The sequence below is a fragment of the Lathyrus oleraceus genome, chromosome 6, assembly GCF_024323335.1.
Source record: "Lathyrus oleraceus cultivar Zhongwan6 chromosome 6, CAAS_Psat_ZW6_1.0, whole genome shotgun sequence".
Lineage (NCBI taxonomy): Eukaryota > Viridiplantae > Streptophyta > Magnoliopsida > Fabales > Fabaceae > Lathyrus > Lathyrus oleraceus.
In genome coordinates, this window is record NC_066584.1 from 358,319,622 (window position 1) to 358,335,944 (window position 16,323).

The window sequence follows — 16,323 nt, forward strand, 5'->3', positions numbered from 1 at the left end:
ATTGATAAAATTAATATAATTATTAGTTTTAAATTAATAATTATAGTGATATTTTTAGAATATTTTTATGTATTTAAGATTTTATTTTAACTTTTCTCTAGAATAAATACGTTAATGTATGATTGAGAAAATTCAATTAATTTTAAGTATATTGAATATGACTTAGTGAATATTATCTCTGTTTCATTTAATTAATTCAAAATTTTATATCAATTAAAAAATATATATTTTTAATTTGGTATGAGTAAAATATTACTAATTATTTTAATATAATATTTATGAGAGAAATAATTGAATTTTTATAAAATAATAAATACTAAATAGTATAAAAATAATATAAAATAAGATAAATTAAGAGTGATATATTTAATTAAAATGACATCGTATAATTTAGTACAGTATTACTAAAATAATAGATATATAAAAATGAAGTGTATTACTAAAATATAAAATCCATTATTTTGACTAATTAGCCCCTCCCTTGTTATATTTTCTCTCCGAAACCCCAACCCCCTATATATTTCCTCCTCCTTTATTTCTACGGAAGAGATATCAAGTACCCGCTTTACGGGTGAGAGAAGAAACACACATAGTGCTGTTTTCATTCTTCACCCACATCACCATGGCCATCACCACTCCCTGTCTCAATGCTTCCGAAAAGAAACACTGGTGGCTCACAAATCGTAAGGTAAACACTCCAGAACCCCTTTTCCCTCATCAATATCCTGTCTTTATGAGTTTCATTTTCCTTAATGTTTTTGTTTTTGTCTTTTCTCTAGATTGTTGAGAAATACATCAAAGACGCACGAACCCTCATTGCGACACAAGAGCGCAACGAGATTGTTTCAGCTCTGACTCTACTTGACGCGGCTCTTGCTATCTCTCCGTCCTCAGATCAAGCTCTCGAGCTTAAAGCGAGATCTTTGCTCTATTTGAGAAGATTCAAAGACGTAGCAAATATGCTTCAGGATTACATTCCGAGTCTCAAAATGGCTAACGATGATTCTGGCTCTGTTTCTTCGGATGGTTCTTCTCAACAGCTTTCAAGAGAAGGCGTCATGTTGTTATCTTCATCGGATTCCTCTGATCCAGATCAGAGTTTCTTCAAGTGCTTCTCTGTCTCTGATTTGAAAAAGCGAGTCATGGCTGGACTCTGCAAAAGTTCTGATAATGAAGGATATTGGAGGTAATAAAAAAATTACTACTCCATTTAATTAATGTCATTATTGTCTCCAGAACTTTAAAATTAAAATAGTTTCTTTTATTTCTTTCTTTTTACAGTTTCTGTTTTACCATTGAATTTTGAGATTAGATCAGAGTCCCCAATATCATGGGGTTTGAGTTAATGCTTCTGCCAGCTATTAATGAAATGAAACTTTTAAAAAAACATATCAAATTCAATGCACATTGAAAGGTATAACAAGGAAGACCAATAAATAATTAATGTAATATTAATACTTTGCGTAATTTGGTTCACGTATTTCAACTGTTTTGGTTTGGTAGCAGGTTTCTTCTATTTTTTTAATGCACACTAGTCCATTATTTTTTTAAAAAAATAATTTCGTAAATTCTTAGATAATAATAAATTAATTAATTTTTTCTAAATGTGAATTTCAGATACTTGGTTTTGGGGAAAGCTTGTTGCCATTTAGGTCTAATGGAAGATGCATTGGTTCTTCTTCAAACCGGAAAACGCCTCGCCAGCGCCGCGTTCCGCCGCGAGAGCGTGTGTTGGTCCGACGACAGTTTCTCTCTATGGAGCACACCGTTTTCCGGCGATGCTATTTCGAAGCCAATCGCAACCACTCCACCTCGAAGCCCTCTATCAGAATCTGAAACCGTGAACCAGCTCATTGCACACATAAAATTCCTCCTCCGTCGACGCGCTGCCGCAATCGCTGCCATGGACGCTGGACTCCACACGGAAGCTATCCGTCACTTCTCGAAAATCGTCGATGGCCGCCGTGGTGCTCCACAAGGATTCCTTGCTGAATGCTACATGCACAGAGGCACTGCGTTTCGTTCAGCAGGTAGAATCGCTGATTCAATCGCGGATTGTAACAGAACACTATCACTGGATCCTACATGTATTCAAGCACTTGAAGCTAGAGCCTCAATTCTGGAAACCATTCGTTCCTATCAAGATTGTCTTCACGATCTTGAACACTTGAAGCTTCTATACAACACAATTCTGCGTGATCGTAAACTCGCCGGTCCATTATGGAAACGTCACAATGTCCGTTACAATGAGATTCCAGGAAAACTATGCACTCTCACCGCGAAAATTCAACAGCTGAAGCAGAAAATGGCGTCCGGTGAAACGCGTAATGTGGATTACTATGCTTTGATTGGTTTGCGACGCGGGTGTGGTCGACCGGAGTTGCAACGGGCTCATCTTTTGCTTTGTTTGAAGCATAAACCAGAGAAAGCCACGTGTTTCATTGACCGGTGTGAACTCGCAGATGAACGTGATCTTGAATCGGTTAAAGATCGAACGAGAATGGCTTCTATGTTGCTGTATAGATTGCTTCAGAAAGGCTATTCAAGTGTTATGAATTCCATTGTAGAAGATGAAACTGCAGAGAAAGAGAAACAGAGGAAAATGGCTTTTCAGTTGCAACAAACTTCTTCAAATGCAAATCCAAATGTTAATGCAAATGTAAATGTTAATGTTAATGCAAATGTACATTCGGTTGAAGTGTTGCAACAGAAAAGTAGAGATGAAAAAATGGAGGACAAGTTTGCGATGTCTTCGCCTAGCATTGCAAATCCAACGGTGTTTCAAGGAGTGTTTTGCCGAGATCTAACGGTGGTAGGGAACTTGCTTTCTCAAAGGTTTAGTAGTAGGTCAATTCCGGTCAAATACGAGGCTCTTAGTTGTTGAATTCATTGATTGATTGGGGGACTTGGGATGTTTTGTTTTTTTACCGGCTGAAAATATCTCTGATTCTGATTATTGGTTAATTGTATGTACAAATGGATAAATTAAATTTGAAAAGTGCCGGGAGAAAATTAATTAATTTTGGTTTATAAATTACAATATGTTTTTTTTTGTCTGTTACTTGTATAGGATATACTATTCTCGTAGTCTACTATTTGGATTTTGGGTTTTGGAATTTGGAATTTATCACCCTTAAAATAAAAGTACTTGCACGTTATAAATGCTACTCCTATAGTACTTATGTTAATGTTAATATTTGAATTTATAGGATATTGAACGATGTGGTGTTGATGGGTAACTCGGCATTTGGGTTACCCTTAGAACTTTTTCTATGGCAAGGGAAAATTTATTTATTTGCTTTGTACAATTGATATAGATAAGGCTTCACTGCTACAGCAGTGACCCTTGGGAGAAACAGTAGGTGCATGCCTTGGCTTTTTCCCGTGTTTTTGTCTGGTTGCATTCAATTTTTCTGTGGCTAGGCTATCTAAGGAACTGAATTTCTGACATTCCCATTAGATTTTCTTCATTTTCTTGCGTAAAAACTTTGTTGCTTCCAAGTATATGGTGGAAGTTGGTGGCTTGTAGGGTAAGAGTCCAATAGCTTTCTCTTACACTATTAAACTCGGATACAATACAGGTACGGGGGGATGTCATGTATGTCACTTACTCATCTATAAATATAAATGATCTATTTAGAATAAAATAATATCATAAAATATATGATTAATTTTAATTTATAATATAAATTAATTTCTTTTTTCTAATTCTATTATTTAATCATTATTACTTTCTTAACTTTAAATATTTTATAATTGATGTGTCTTTTTGTCTCATAAAAAATGTCTCGTTAATAAAAAAATTATCCTTTTAAAAATGGTCAAATTGAAATGTGGAACGGGAAGTAATAAATTTGAATGATTTAGTATAGATACCTTAATAAATTTAATATCCAAACTTAGGTAGATATATAGGAAATCTAAAAGTATATATTAATCATTCATCATTAATGAAAGACTTTAATTATTGATTTTAATTTACTACTCCCTCGTTTTATAATGAATTTTTCAGTTGACTATTTCACACCGATAAAGAAAAAAAATGAAAGAGAGATAATGACATTTTTACTAAAGTATCCTTAATCAAGTATTGTAAATAATGAAAGTAATATTAATTAAATGATAGAATTAGAAAAAAATGTATTGGAAATTGAATGGATCATTCATTTTGGAACAATTATTTATTCCAAATAGATCACTCATTATGGGACGGAGGGAGTACTATTATGTAATTTTATAGGAAAGATTTAAAAACAGGATTGATTATTGTTCATGAAAAAAAAAAGAGAAATCAAATTAAATATAATTTACTTTTAATTTTACCTTTAAAAAGATATATTTTAAAAAAAATGGTTAAACGAAATAAAGTTATAATTCTTTGCTTATAATTTATTATAAGAAAAATAAGTGGTTTTGTTTATAAACAATTAATAAGCAGTATTATCGCAACAATTGTCCATTGTTTTTGGCTATCCATTGTTTTTTTCATCACTGCTTCATCTTTTTTTTAACTTTGCTTGCTCTAAGTCTTTTCATTGATGCTTTTCACCATGATCGAATCATCACAATTTATTCAGCCCGTAATCCTAAGATTTGATGGTTTTTATGACAATTGGTCAATGTTCATGGAAAATTTGCTTCGATCAAATGAGCATTTGAGATTGATTAAGAATGAATCATAGTTGCACCTCTAGAAAAAATGAAAGTCGTAGAGAAAAGAAAATTGAAGCATTTGAACGCCAACAATGATTTGTTCTAGTTCATTGATTGTTCGATCATGGGAACTATTCTTGTGTGCAACACAACTAAAGATATTTGTGATGTTATGCGTCGTAATTATCACGACTCTTTAAAGGTTAAACGAGCACACTTGCAGTTTCTACGTCAAGAGTTTAAGGTATTTTCAATCAGAGAGAATGAAACAGTTGATGAGTACTTTGCAAGAACACTTGTTATTACCAATCCAATGACAACACATAGAGTGATAATGGAGCAAGTCTTGGTTGTTGTGAAAATCTTAAGGTTGATGACATCCAGATTCAACTATATTGTGTGCTCCATTGAAGAGTCCAATGATGTGAACTTTTTCCATTGAGGGGTTATAAAATAGTTTGCTTTTGCATGAACAAAGAATGAAGGGTCAAAGATACTTCATTGAAGAACAAGCTTTGGAAATCTCCAATGCAAGAAGAGGCATAGGGAGAGGTGGAGAAATATTATCAGCTAGAGGTAGTGGCAAAGGTAGATAACACATATCATTTGTAGAGTGATATAAGTGCCTAAAGCCAGGTCATTATCAAAGTGAGTGCCCTAGTTGTCTGATTTAATGTCTCATAATTGATATAGGGGAGAATTTGCATTAAACGATTTTTGTAGATTGCAAGAAATCAAAAGACAACTAACTGTCGCATAAACTCCACAACAAAATAGAGTATTTGAAAGGAAAAATAAGACTCTCTTGAATACGAACTGAAGTATGTTGTCATGTGGAAACCTTCCCAAGCACTTTTAGACTGATGCAATTAAATGGGACACCAATGTCATGAATAAAATTCATACTCTTTCAGTCAAGATCATGACTCTTGAAGAAGCGTTGAGTGGATCAAAGCCCTCAATGTATCACTTAAGATTGTTTGGATGTGTTGCTCATGCTCATGTTCCTTACACACAAAAAAGAAACCTGATGGAGAAAGTGTAAAGTGTGTAAATCTTAGAGTTAGTGAAGAATCCCAGGCCTACAAGTTGTATGAACCTGTTGAAGAAAAATTCATAATCAACAGGGATGTTGTGCTTAATGAATCGAGAAGTTGGGACTATAACAAGGGGAAACATGCAAGTTTAGAAGAAACGCATGCACATGTAAATGGTGAACGTGAAGTTGATCCATAAGAAACTTTAGATGTAGTTGAAAATCATGACTCAAATGATAACTATGGAAATGAAGATAATCATGAATAAGCACGAAACCAAATTCAAGAGAGAAATGATGATTTTAGTGACCCAACTCGGATAATTAGAAGACCTAAAAATTACTTTAATGATTATGTCACTAGCTCGAAAATAGACAAAGAAGATCATTTGCATAATCTTGCAATGTTTAGCACAAACAAAGACTTTAAAACCTATCAAGAAGGTGCCAAATCAAAGGCTTGGAGAAGAGTAATTGACCTTGAAATAGAATCCATAGAAAATAATGGCACATGGGAATTAGGCACACTCTCTAAAGCCCTAAATACCATTGGAGTAAAATGGTTATACAAAACAAAGTACATTTATAAAGGAGAAGTGTATAAGCCCATAGAAAGATTAATGGCAAAGAGATACTCTTAAAAGTATGGCATTAATTACAATGAAGTATTTGCATTTGTGGCCAGGTGGGGTATTATTAGGAAAATTCTAATAGTTGCTGCAAACCAAAGATGGTGTATTTCCTAACTTGATGTCAAAAGTGCATTTCCACATGGTGACTTAAATGAAGATGTCTACATGAACCAACACAATGGATATCGTAAAGGGAGGCTTGAAATTGTTTACAATCTAATAAAATCTCTATATGGCCTAAGACAAACTCTAAGATCCTATTAGATCAAAATATACCCACTTTTGTATTTCCAAGTTTTAGAAATTTCCTTATGAGCATACTATTTTTGTCAAACATGGAAGTGAAGGGAAAATTCTCATAGTCAGCTTGTTTATGGATGATCTCATTTACACTAGCAATGATCTTCAAATGATGAATGAATTTGTAGTGATATATTTGTAAAGACCCATAAAACTTGTAGCATGGTGCTTGTCTTTATCATGCGCACTCCCTAGAACATCTCGCTTAAGCCTAACCCCCTCGCAGTAGGCAGATCGCCCTGAGGGGAAACACAGATGATGATGTGCATATTGCCTATAACCGTATGTGAACGAAGCCCAAGTCATGACTCCCTAACAACTTCCCTAGTTAAAGTGGATCACTTACTACTTCCCATGGGTCCCTAAATCCAGGCCCAAGGGCCCCTATAAATACCTCAACTCTATGGTTGAGGGGGAAATTAATAATAGACATGAATTACCCAAAGATATAGAGCTTATCACCTCACGTGAGATTATTATCTCCATATCCAAAACACCAGCAGACAAGGTTTCTCACCGCCATGAGAAAGCCCTAAACCACCAAAGTTCTTAAATCCTCTGACCACCTGTACCAACATAGGGGTTCCGCACATTTTTACTTTTAGACAAGTATAACGGCTTCCACTGTGGGGACCCAGTAAAACTAACTTGGGCCACACCTTCAATTACCACCACCACTTTAGCACTCACCCAAATCTACACTTCTAGCCGCAACTATTCCTAATCATGGTTACTAAGATAACATAATCCCTCACACAGGAGGATACTATAGGTAACAGTAACCCCAATGTCATAGAGGAGATGAACATCACCTTGGACAAACGGTGTTGTTATAATCAAAATTTGAAGGACATGTCCTAAACTTCTAACAACACAAACAGGAAACAATCCTTGTAGAAGAAATGGAAGTACTAGATCCCTAGCCACTTTCAAACCAAATATGTGAATCACATGTTCCCAAAATTTTAAGCCTCCCTCCTTAGCAAAGTTTGATGGGCGTAGCGACTCTTACGAGCATGCACTTTCATCAACACGTAAATGACCATCATAGCAGCTCATGATTTTATAATGTGCAAGCTAGTGCCTAGAACTTTCAAAGATGCAACCTTACGATGGTATATGGGCCTACCATGAGCTTTCACAGCAGCTATCATGAGCTGGCAAAGAAACTCGTGCAATAGCTTGTTGCCGTTCGACATAAAAAGATGTCCACCACCATCCTGTTTAACATTCGACAAGGTCCCTCAAAGTCACTGAGGGAATATCTTTCCAGTTTCAATGAAGCAACGCTAAGAGTCGTCCATCCAAACTAAGAATTATCAGTAGGAAAATTTCATAGTAGTCTCAAATCAGGGCACTTTAATGAGTCCCTCTCCCAACAACCAGATTCTTTGCTAGCAGTAGTAGTCACAAGGGAGGAATGTTATATAAAGGGTTGGAAGAGTAACTTTGAGAAGAATGCTCATGACGTGAAAGAGTGTGTTCCTAAATCTGATGGTGAACAACACCCATAAAAAAATAGTTACACCTCACCTGTCAGGGACAAGGCAGGGTTTAAGTGAAGAAAAAAAGTTACGGAGAACTCCATGCTCGTGAACACTCGCCACGAGAAGATCTAGCACGAAGTTATCCACTTACATGATATTCCTACACCTCCCTTCCTAAAATAGGATGTTACGAGACCCGAGTCCGACAGATGTGTAATACCCCAAAATTCACCCTTCATTTTTCTTGGAAGCATGGGATTATGTTTTACACTTCATTAGCATCATATTAGGTCATACTCATTGCATACTGCATTAGTGACATGGAGATCAGGTTTTGATCGATCACTTCTTAACAGAAGGAGCCCACACAAAGCAAGATTGAGAACTAGACTTCATTTTCTAAGTATACAAGTCTCAAGGGTCTCAGGGGGTCCAAGTATCTTATTATGGTCCTCAGTTCATCAGTGAAGGATTCAAAGCTATCAGAGTGTTCATTTGGATTTAATCAGAAATTAGGGTTTCATGGCTACCTGCAACAGGTAATGTTTGGTTGGAAGTAGAGGAGCTCATCTATTTCATGATTAGAGAGGCATCTTGGCCTAGGAAGATTCACAATTATCTCAGAAAGATCCATTGGCAATCAGTGCAATCAGTTCCTGATCATTTTGCCCTAAAACTAGGGTTTGGTATAAAATCAGTTTATTTCTGATCGGGTGAAACTCTTTTCCATGGCCCTCCATATGTCCACAAGGGTCTACATACAAAAAATCAGCTCTTTATTTGAGCTAGAAGTGCTTCAATTGATCAATGGAATCGGGAATCAGACAGTTTGGGAAAAGTCAACTATGGGGCCAGAAAAGTCAACTCCTGACATTTTAAGAGTGGAATCTCAAAATCCATGCCTAGGGGATCCTACATGTGAAATTTGATCAAGGTTGGATCATGGATTCATCATTTAATCAGGAATTGGAAAAGTTACTTAATTTGGAAATGGTTGGCTTTCCATTTAGGGCAAGTTTTCATGATCGTTGCACTCACTTTAAGCCCATTTTGCATCAAGATAAAAGCTCCATTTGAAAATTTATCCAACACGAAAGTTGTTCCTCTTGTTCCAAGCTTTCTATAGATATAAAGTTTTCTCCATTTTGATTAGAATTGAGAAAGTTATGCTTAGTCAAAGTGAGATATTTGTTTAGGACACTTAGAAAAATTTCTAAGTCCAAAATCTTCAAAATTTGTCAAGACTTCTTGGCCAGTTTTCTTGCACTTCAAGGCATTATTTGAAAATACTTTCTTCACAACAATTGTACCTTGCCATGTCCTCTTTCAAATCCTTTTGGAATAATCTCATTTGGATCCATGGTTTGAGAGATACATTCATTTAAAGTGGGCACCATGACTTGATTTTCTAGGCAGATTTTGGGTCTGACTGGCCCAATCAGATTTTCTAAGCATGCCGCACAAACCAGTCACATTTTTTTACCTCTTTTGGCCATGCATTGGACATCCATTCACTTAAGTTTGGCCCAAAATAACAACATTTTACACCTCACTTCACACTTTTATTCTTATGGATAAATCACTTATTAAAAAGCCCATGAGAACACCTAATCCACCCTATTTAAGAAGCTGAAACCCTAACCCTAAAGGAGCATTAGAATTTCGTGGCAAGGAGGCAAAGCTTCATCACATATCAGATTCCATTCCACTTCTATTTTCCATTAGGTAATCATCTCTTCCATGGCCATGTTTTGATATATCTACGCTTGCTTACCATGTTCATCACCATTAATCCTTCCATTTTCATATTTCTTTTTCTTATTTAAAATATTTTCTTCGTTCATAAAATTACCCAAAAATATGTTTCATTTTTCTTAACGTTTTATTTAATTTTATATAATTTTTATTTTCGTATTTTTTTTAATATCAATATTTTATTTTAATTATTTATTCTAAATAGTCCATTTTAACACACTTTTTTTATTGATTTTATTTTTATGACTTAAAATTATTGTTAGCATTTGATTTTTGGGATGAAGGTTGACCACTGTCTCATGGCCAGCCTGACCTTTTCTTGGAATTTTATTTCACATTTTTCAATTTATTTTGGATTTATTTTTGACCTAGTTTGGTTGGTTGACTTTTGGTTTGACCTATGTTTTTTTTTAATTAATTCACGTGCCAATTTTTATTATTTTTAAAATAGTTTTGGGGGATGATGATGTCCTGACCCCACCTTATTTAGTTTAATTTTTCATAATTTTCTTGATTAATTTATTATTTATTCTTGATTTATTTCTAACCTAGTCTTATTAATTGACTTTTAATTTGACTTCTGCTTTATTTTAATTAATTTACGTGCCAATTTTCATTATTTTTAAAATCCTTTTGGGAGATGATGATGTACTGACCCCACCTTATTTAGTTTAATTTTTCATAATTTTATTGATTAATTTACTATTTATTCTTGATTTATTTCTAACCTAGTCTTATTAATTGACTTTTGGTTTGACCTATGTTTTATTTTAATTAATTCACGTGCCAATTTTCATTATTTTTAAAATCTTTTGGGGGGATGATGATACCCTGACCCCACCTTATTTAGTTTAATTTTTCATAATTTTCTTGATTAATTTACTATTTATTCTTGATTTATTTCTAACCTAGTCTTATTAATTGACTTTTGGTTTGACATATGTTTTGTTTTAATTAATTCACGTGCCAATTTTCATTATTTTTAAAATCTTTTTGGGGGATGATGATTTCCTGACCCCATCTTATTGAGTTTAATTTTTCATAATTTTCTTGATTAATTTGCTATTTATTTGTTATTTTTTAAGTTGACTTGAACTTTCAGTTGACTTCTTTATGATCGATGTTTGACTTAGGGATTGCTTATGGCAATTGAAGAGATCTTTTGATCCTCCCTTGTTCATCTCATATTCCATGTATTAGAGGCCTTTTACCTTGATTTTATTTGGTCCTTACCTCATTTCTTGATTAAATTATTCAGTGGACCCTTCGTGTGTATATTTTCATCTGTTTGATTCATCTGTTATCTTTTATACTTGTTTCTCTCATTCATGCTTTCTATTGCTTGATTATTTAACATGTTCATACTCCCATGCATTGTTTAAATTCTCCATTATTTGATTCTTTGGTTTGATTATATATATTGTTTATTTATCCGATCTGATTGATAACCGTTGCCTACTTGTATGATGTATGAGGCATATATTCTTATTGTTTGTTTGCCATGAACAATCCCCATTCATAACAAATGTACCCCTCTCCCATAAAGTGTATAATATTTATTTCTTTATTTCTTTAGTCACCTGTTAATACAAGAATTAAAACAAACATCCGATAACCATTTCAAAATAAGATCAAAAGCTCGATCCAACGTCGAGTAATCATTTTCAAAACTTAACAGAACCAGCACGCATTCATCCTTCCTCTTTTAAGTCGATTGCCTCAGGCATCTCCATCTACGTGTAAGTCAATTGCCTCCGGCATCGCCATCTACCCTTATCCGTAACTCCTCTCCGCGCTCCACCCGTCGACTCTTGTTCCGTTTAGGTAGCACCCATTAGGTAGAACCCTTTGTATGATAACATAGGTAGAATTCCCCTATTCTTTGCATGCTAACATTAGGTAGATGTTCCCCTTTGTAAATCCTAACACATAGGTCCATATTGCATGACAACTCTAGAGCAGAGCTTCCCCATTTTTAGACCTTCCGTGCGTCTCCGATCTTGTGGCATGTCAGTCTGTTATATTGCAAAGAGGTAACCGCCTAAGACTCGATTCAGCGAGCTGCGACACCTACTGCTAGGACGTTGAACACACTGCCCACCCTCCTTTGACACAGCTGGTGTCCTCTTTTGGAAGTCCATGTTCAGATGGCAATCCTTAACCCCTAGTTAACCGAACTACGTTTTACTCTAATTCTCATTCCAGATGAGATACGTAGGCATAAGACGCGACGTCTTACCGAGCACACTTCTCTTTAACCCCTAGTTAGCCGAACTACGTTTTGCTCTGATTCTCATTCCAGATGAGATACGTAGGCATAAGACGCGGCGTCTTACCGATCACACTTCTCTTTAACCCATAGGTAGCCGAGCTACGAAGACTCTAATTCTCATACTCAGATGAGATACGTAGGCAGTGGACGCGACATCCTTGCGAGTCATTTTCTTTTAACCTTCCTTTTAGTAAATAGTACTTTAGATATACCTACACCCTTTAGACTAGAACAACACTTATGAAAAGGGCTCCCTAGGAGTACCTAGGATGTTTTGGGGTGCTTAAAACCTTCCCATTGCATAACCAACCCCCTTACCCAGATCTCTGACATTTTTACTAGTTTTTGATTCGATAAAACTTTTAGGTTTTTGTTCGCTTTCTAACCATTCCTTTGGATAAATAGAAGTGCGGTGGCGACTCGACTTGTATGGTTTACCTTGGATTTAGTCAATATCTCTAATGGTAACGAATACCCCGCTACAGAAAAGTGGCGACTTCACTGGGGACGCTTTGGAGAGATAATGTGAAAAAAAGCTACGGAGAACTCCATGCTCGTGAACACTCGCCACGAGAAGATCTAGCACAAAGTTATCCACTTACATGATATTCCTACACCTCCCTTCCTAAAATAGGATGTTACGAGACCCGAGTCTGACAGATGGTGTTAGTTCCATAGGGTGAAAGGACACAACACCAAAGATTACTACAAGCTCAAGAAAGACATAAATCGTTTGATCGAGGAAGGCCACCTTTAGAAATCTATTGAAGAAGGCTCCTCTCAGGGGTTAGGCAGGATCACCTCTCACAAGCGTGACTATACTTGAAGCCCCAAACCCAGAAAGGGAAAAGAGCTATCGAAAGAAAAGGGTGATAAGGTTGTATGTTACTGCTCAATACTATTGCAGGAGGATTTGATGGGGGCGGAGAGACTACTCCACCCAAAGAAGATATGTTTTCCAAATACGAACTATATATGATCTTCCTAAAGATCCGAAGGAAGGAGAAACCAAGTCACTAAAGGTCGAGATTTCTTATCTAGAGAAGGATGCCCATAATGATGATCCCATGGTGTCACTGTTAGGTGCGATGACTAAGAAATTAGAAGAGTCTTGGTAGATCAAGAAAGCTCTACATATATCCTCAATTGGGATGCATTTGAGATACGGTGCCTCGACCCAGAGGACCTGAAAGCCTTCAAGGGGTCACTAGTCAGGTTCTTTGGCGAGCAGGCACAAGTGAAATGCTACATAACATTGTAGACCACCTTTGCAATGGGGGAATAAGCCAAGCAGTTAAAGGTCAGGTATCTGGTTATAGACACCCTCTTTTTCTAATATGATTATTGGGTGACTAAACTTTAATCAGATGGGTGCCGCCTTGTCTACTTTATATTTGTGCATGAAATATTTGCTCGCTGACAGGCGGGTTTGACTCATCTTAAGAGACCGAGAATTCTCTAGGAAATTCGATGTAAAAAGTATCAAACTAAAAAGAGTCCAAATCCTAGGCGTGAATACCAAAAGGGTTGGTTCGGGAATAAACCCACTAGAAGAAGCTCCGCCTCAAAAGAGAAAGAAGATATAAGAATGAATCCCTCAATGGGAAGGCCCCCTAATGCATTTCCACTTTATCATTATTTGCTTTCTTTGTTGGTTTTTTTAATCAAGCGAGTATTGTAACTCTGGTTCTTGTAAGGGAAAGTTGTTTTCTAGGGACACACTATTTTCTCTTTGGCCTAGTAAGGGGGCAAGAGGTTTTAATGAGGCTTATCACTTTATTATCCCTTAGATATTTGCATTGTTGTCTGTCCCCCTTTTCTTGATAGGAAATCAATGGAAAATGTCCATTTAAGCGACTGGAATACTGGATCATCGTAGGAGGATCCTTGCCGCCCTTTGAGGTGATTGAAATGTGGGTCCCTAAGAGGGATCCTTGTCTCTCTTTGAGGAGATCAAGAACGTTGGATTCCTATGAGAAATCCTTGTTGTAACACTCTAAGCCTTAAAACTTATATATTAAGCTTCACACGATAATCTAAGGTGTCACCAACAACAAATCCTCTAATAAACCAAACATTTAACAATTACACAACGGAAATATCAGTCATTCAACACCTGTCATCTCACACTCGCCTTCATTTAGGGTATCATTGCGGCAATATCAAACTTATTTAAATTAAATAAAATAACATAACTTTGACATTTAGTCTCAACTTGAAAATTATATAAATCGATATCAAAATATGGAGTTATCATGATCAACTCTCAACAACTTTAACATAAACCAAAATAAATAGTTATAGGAATAGGGCAAGAGTTCTAAAACAATGATGAAACCAAACAAAGTAACTCCAGGAGCTAACTTCCACTTACAACAACAAACTATATTCCTGAATATTTGCAAGACGTCCATGGTGGACAACATGAAAGCAAAGTAGGTGAGAAATGACAAACCAATATAAATAGTGTAATGAATGCTAAGGTAGAGAACATACGACAAGCACACATTCAATTACGCAATCAAAAACCACATAGTCTCACACCCTTCATAATAACATGTATATATTCACATCCAATCAATAACATTATGAACAATCAACTACATATGCAATCATGTATACAAGTATACTCCACAACAAACTCATTATGCATGTGGTACCATTCATGAACACCCAGGTTCATCCCGCTCTTGATCCTCACCACAGGACCAGAGCACACCAAATCGTTATCATCATCACAGGTAACGTTTACCGATTCCAATTTGAAACTGACTACTCGCTCCTGATCCCCACCATAGGACTAGAACAAACCGAAGTTCGTTACCATTAACATAGGTAATGCTTCACTAATTCCTCAATAGAACTAGATACTTACTTCCGATCCATACCACCGGACTAGAGCACACCAAAACTAGACCAAAGTCCATACACCATGATGCATGACTCTCGACAACATGCATTACCATAAAAAAGTTCACCAAAAGGATCACCATACACATCTCACAGTTTACATACCACATCATTCATTATGCATAACAATCAATCAATTTTACAACATCAATAAACAACAACAAACAATAACTCAATAAATGTAACTTCATACGCATTCATTCGTGTTACTTCACCAAAACAACAACATATCACCGTATAAACATAACGATTCGCTAATCGATCATACATGTTAGCAAAAACATCCCTACAGTAGGCAAATGACTAGCACACGACTATCTCACCAAGAACTACCATGATGTAACTCTGAGTTATAGCTTTCGAATGTTTCAAATGACACGTCATTTGGACCCACAAATCAAAAGTTATGGCGTAAATCGTATGGTAACCACACATATAATTTTCATCAATTATTCAGATCATCCTCTCACATTCAACCTCTAAAATAACTACCATTTGATGGTATTTTGTGTTATCTTCCAACTTTTTAAACTGCGTCTCAAAAGGAATCACAGATCTCAAGTTACGACATTTTTAGTTTTACCTGAAAAACAATTTCCTGCCAACTTGCGGTAATCGATTACCATTAAGTGGTAATCGATTCCGGCAGAACCCATGACAAAAATACTCAGTTTTCGGCATCTAAATCCCTTTCAAAACCCCATCCAAACATGCCCTAACATACCCAAATAACTTATTTTGAATTTCTAACATTATAGATCAAATTCCTAATGTAATCTCATCATACTTTCATAAATTAGCATCTAATTTCATCAATTAAACACTACCAACAATGCATCAATACAATCACTTCCACATTCATCAATGGTAGAAATTTATATATGTATAATCATGATGATTCAAGTATAATTTCAATCACAAAATCACATGCATAAACCCAACAAATAATCAATTTCAAAATTGCTAACACAACAAAAATTCATAGAACAAAATCATGGAACCCTAATGAGAGTAAGGACCTATATTCTCTACCTTATCATGCAACACACCTAATTGATAGCCCTTTTCCCTCCTTACCTTGGATTTTACAGCAAGATGCAACTTCAAGCTTTAACAATGGAGTCCTCCTTTAGCCCTAGCCTTTGCTTCTTTTCACCACAAATTTTTGTTTTTACGTAAAACTCTCCAAACTCTCTTACTTCAAATATATATTAGGATTTTCTACATACTTCTTCCTAATTACCTCATTAACCCTCATTTTTCTTAATTCACACTATT

General features: G+C 35.6%; 1 protein-coding gene across 1 annotated transcript; it reads left to right on the forward strand.

Annotated features, from left to right (window-relative positions):
- The first annotated feature begins 519 nt into the window (after positions 1-519).
- LOC127092580 (uncharacterized) lies at positions 520-3,020 on the forward strand. Its single transcript, XM_051031475.1, has 3 exons — positions 520-688; positions 780-1,186; positions 1,618-3,020. The coding sequence occupies exons 1-3, from the start codon at positions 623-625 to the stop codon at positions 2,882-2,884; spliced, it is 1,740 nt and encodes a 579-aa protein (XP_050887432.1). The 5' UTR covers positions 520-622; the 3' UTR covers positions 2,885-3,020.
- The last annotated feature ends 13,303 nt before the right edge of the window (positions 3,021-16,323 follow it).